Source organism: Manihot esculenta, chromosome 4 (genome assembly GCF_001659605.2).
Source record: "Manihot esculenta cultivar AM560-2 chromosome 4, M.esculenta_v8, whole genome shotgun sequence".
Classification (NCBI taxonomy): Eukaryota; Viridiplantae; Streptophyta; class Magnoliopsida; order Malpighiales; family Euphorbiaceae; genus Manihot; species Manihot esculenta.
The window spans coordinates 26,194,230-26,197,289 of NC_035164.2; the positions used below are offsets into that span (position 1 = coordinate 26,194,230).

The 3,060-nt window shown below is 30.8% G+C and overlaps 1 protein-coding gene across 1 annotated transcript; it reads left to right on the forward strand.

Annotated features, from left to right (window-relative positions):
• The first annotated feature begins 687 nt into the window (after nt 1–687).
• On the forward strand, nt 688–2,144 carry LOC110613854 (probable inactive chitinase-like protein LaCIC). The gene is made up of 3 exons (XM_021755212.1): nt 688–1,199; nt 1,409–1,559; nt 1,644–2,144. The coding sequence occupies exons 1-3, from the start codon at nt 710–712 to the stop codon at nt 2,032–2,034; spliced, it is 1,032 nt and encodes a 343-aa protein (XP_021610904.1). The 5' UTR covers nt 688–709; the 3' UTR covers nt 2,035–2,144.
• The last annotated feature ends 916 nt before the right edge of the window (nt 2,145–3,060 follow it).

A 3,060-nucleotide genomic window follows, 5' to 3' on the forward strand; every position in this document is an offset into this window, starting at 1 on the left:
TAAAACGATATAAATAAAAAAATAGATTAAAAGTTGAAAAATTTTATTGAAATTTTTTAAAAATTAAAAAGGTGAGTTTCAAATAGATAAGAAAAACTATTTATAATATAAAAAATTTTAATATGTAAAATTATAAAAACATTTAAAAAATAATTAAAATGTAAAACTTGATTTTAAATAGTAAAATTTTTGTTGCGAATTTTATAATCAATATGTGACGCTCGTCACATTTTAACCTGTGACTCTTGTCACATTTTATTTTTAAAAGTCGTGCATTTCAAAATTCTCCTTTTAAAAAGTTATCGTGGGTTTTTATCAGACGTCGATAATAAAAATTAAATCCGATATAAATCTAACAATAAAAGTTAGATGCGATCCGAATCTGCCCTAAAATCTAAAATTAATTGTTAGTTGTGAATTTTTCAAATAATTGGATAGTTTTCCAACTCTGAATATATGTATTTGAACGCATCCTTGCCATTTTCAAATAAAAGTTAAAGCTGCCATATAATTAATGCTTAATTTAATTACTTTAAGAGAGTAAGAACAAAGTAAGCCATCTTTATCCAAGTAATGCAAATAACATTTTAAATGCTATAAACGATTAAGCCACAAACTCACAGTCCTCTGTCTTTATATATACCATTTGTAGCTAACTACAAACACATTCACTTCATCATTCAAAAACATAATTATACCATATCGAGACATGGGAGCTTTCGCTTTTATAATTTCTTCTTTTCTGTTGACATCCTTTTTGCTTAGTATTTCAGCTGAGCAATGTGGATATCAAGCCGGGGGTGCATTATGCCCTGAAGGCCAATGTTGCAGTCAATGGGGCTGGTGTGGTACCACAGTCGAGTATTGTTGTGATGGTTGCCAAAGCCAATGTAACCCTGATGATATATGTGGCAGTGGTGGAGGTGGAGGCGGTGGCGGAGGTGGCGGCGGAGGTGGAGGTGGCGGCGGTGGTGGAGGAGAAGGCGGTGGAGACCTCAGTAGAATCATCTCAAAATCATTATTTGAAGGGATGCTTATACATAGAAATGATGCTGCTTGTCCTGCTCGCGGATTTTATACATATGAGGCTTTCATTACAGCAGCCCAAGCTTTTCCTACCTTTGGAACCACTGGAGATGATGCTACACGTAAAAGAGAGATTGCTGCATTCTTCGGACAGACATCTCATGAAACTACAGGTTATTTATATTGTTGTTTTTACTCAAATTTTGCTTTTGTTGGATAATTAACTTTCTACATTTTCTCTTAATAAAACTCAAGACTTTGAAATCCCGCTATCGAATAGTATTGAATTAAAACTTTTAGTTTTAATTAATTAACTTTAATTACTCCAATGATTTATTATTATTTAGTTAGCTGAGAAATTTGTGTGGGTGATGCATTGCAGGAGGGTGGCCAACAGCACCGGGTGGACCATATGCTTGGGGATATTGCTTTTTGGAGGAATTAAGTCCATCAGACTATTGTTCTTCAAGTGCCAAATATCCTTGTGCTCCTGGGAAGCAGTATTATGGCAGAGGTCCCATCCAACTTACATGGTATGTTTTCCTAGATATTTGGATTTCAAGTACATAAATTTTATAATAATAAAATAATTTGAATTAATCACTTTATTTATACAGGAATTACAATTATGGGCAGTGCGGTAATGCCCTAGGCATAGACTTGTTGAACAATCCAGACCTAGTGGAGAAAGATCCAGTCATTTCCTTCAAGACAGCAATCTGGTTCTGGATGACTCCACAATCTCCAAAGCCCTCTTGCCACGACGTCATCACTGGAGAATGGTCACCCAACCCTGCTGATTCGGCGGCAGGAAGAGTTCCAGGTTATGGCTTGATAACAAACATCATCAATGGTGGTCTTGAATGTGGTGGAGGTCCTGATCCACGGGTTGAAGATCGGATTGGGTTCTACAAGAGATATTGTGATATATTTGGAGTTGACTATGGTGACAATCTTGACTGCAGTAATCAAAAGCCATTTGGAAATGGGCTGGTAGATTCTATGTAATCAGTTTCCATTCTATATTTGAAAGAATAAACTAAATAAAACACATGTCCCTTGTATGTGTATAATCCTGTTTACTAGTAATAACATGGATCTTAATTTTCACTGTTTCTATCATAGACGTATTTTATAATTTATTATGATAATTTTTCTTAAAATCACTTCATTTTGAGGTTTATTTCATGTTTTTATGAAAAGAGGTTTATTTTATTTTAAATAAACAATTTTAATTTATTTTATTAAAATAACTAAACACTAATTTTGTTTCAAAATATTAAATTTATAACTTAAAATCTCAGTAGATACTCTATCTTAATTAAAGTAGATGAGACCTATTTCTCAATATTGACATGAATTTTATCAAATTATAATTATTTAACCCAACTGTTAGTGAATATATTGACATGACTTGCATATAATTTTATTTTTTTATACACTTATAAAATTTAGAAATTTTAATAATGATACTTCTGTAAGTTCCGTAATTTGATAGTTATATTTTTATTAATTTAAGTACTAATAAGATGCAATTAAATTAAACATCAAGTGATTTTCAATGGTTGAAGAAGAAAAAGGTTAAATATATACCCAATTTGGACTATTTATAATTTACTTATTACACATTTTGAACTAAGTTCAAGATTTAAGAAAAATTTAAAGTATTTAAATTCATTACATTTCAATATTATTTTCAATTGTAAGTTCAAAAAAATGAAATTTTTGTGCTTTGGTTAATATTATTAATTTCTTGCATTCACTTTTTTATTCTCTTAACTTTACTTAGATATCTCGCTAATATCCTAACTGATAAGTTGGCTAAGTATAGTTTGTTTCAATAAATCCCTTTATTGAGATTTTCTCAAGATCTTCTTTGGTTTTCTTTTGTATAACTTTTATTGCTTTTTGACAGTTTTGAATTAAATGTTTTTTACAGTTTTGAAATACATTTGCATTAAGAAGCAAGTGAAGAGAGTGTAAACCGGTAAAAAGAATCCAATTATCCAAGTTTCTCTTTTTAACACCAATATA

Coding starts and splice junctions, on each gene's coding strand:
- LOC110613854 (XM_021755212.1), top strand. CDS start 710: ATGGGAGCTTTCGCTTTTATAATTTCTTCTTTTCTGTTGACATCCTTT. Junction 1,200..1,408: donor GACATCTCATGAAACTACAG/GTTATTTATATT, acceptor GATGCATTGCAG/GAGGGTGGCCAACAGCACCG. Junction 1,560..1,643: donor GGTCCCATCCAACTTACATG/GTATGTTTTCCT, acceptor TTATTTATACAG/GAATTACAATTATGGGCAGT.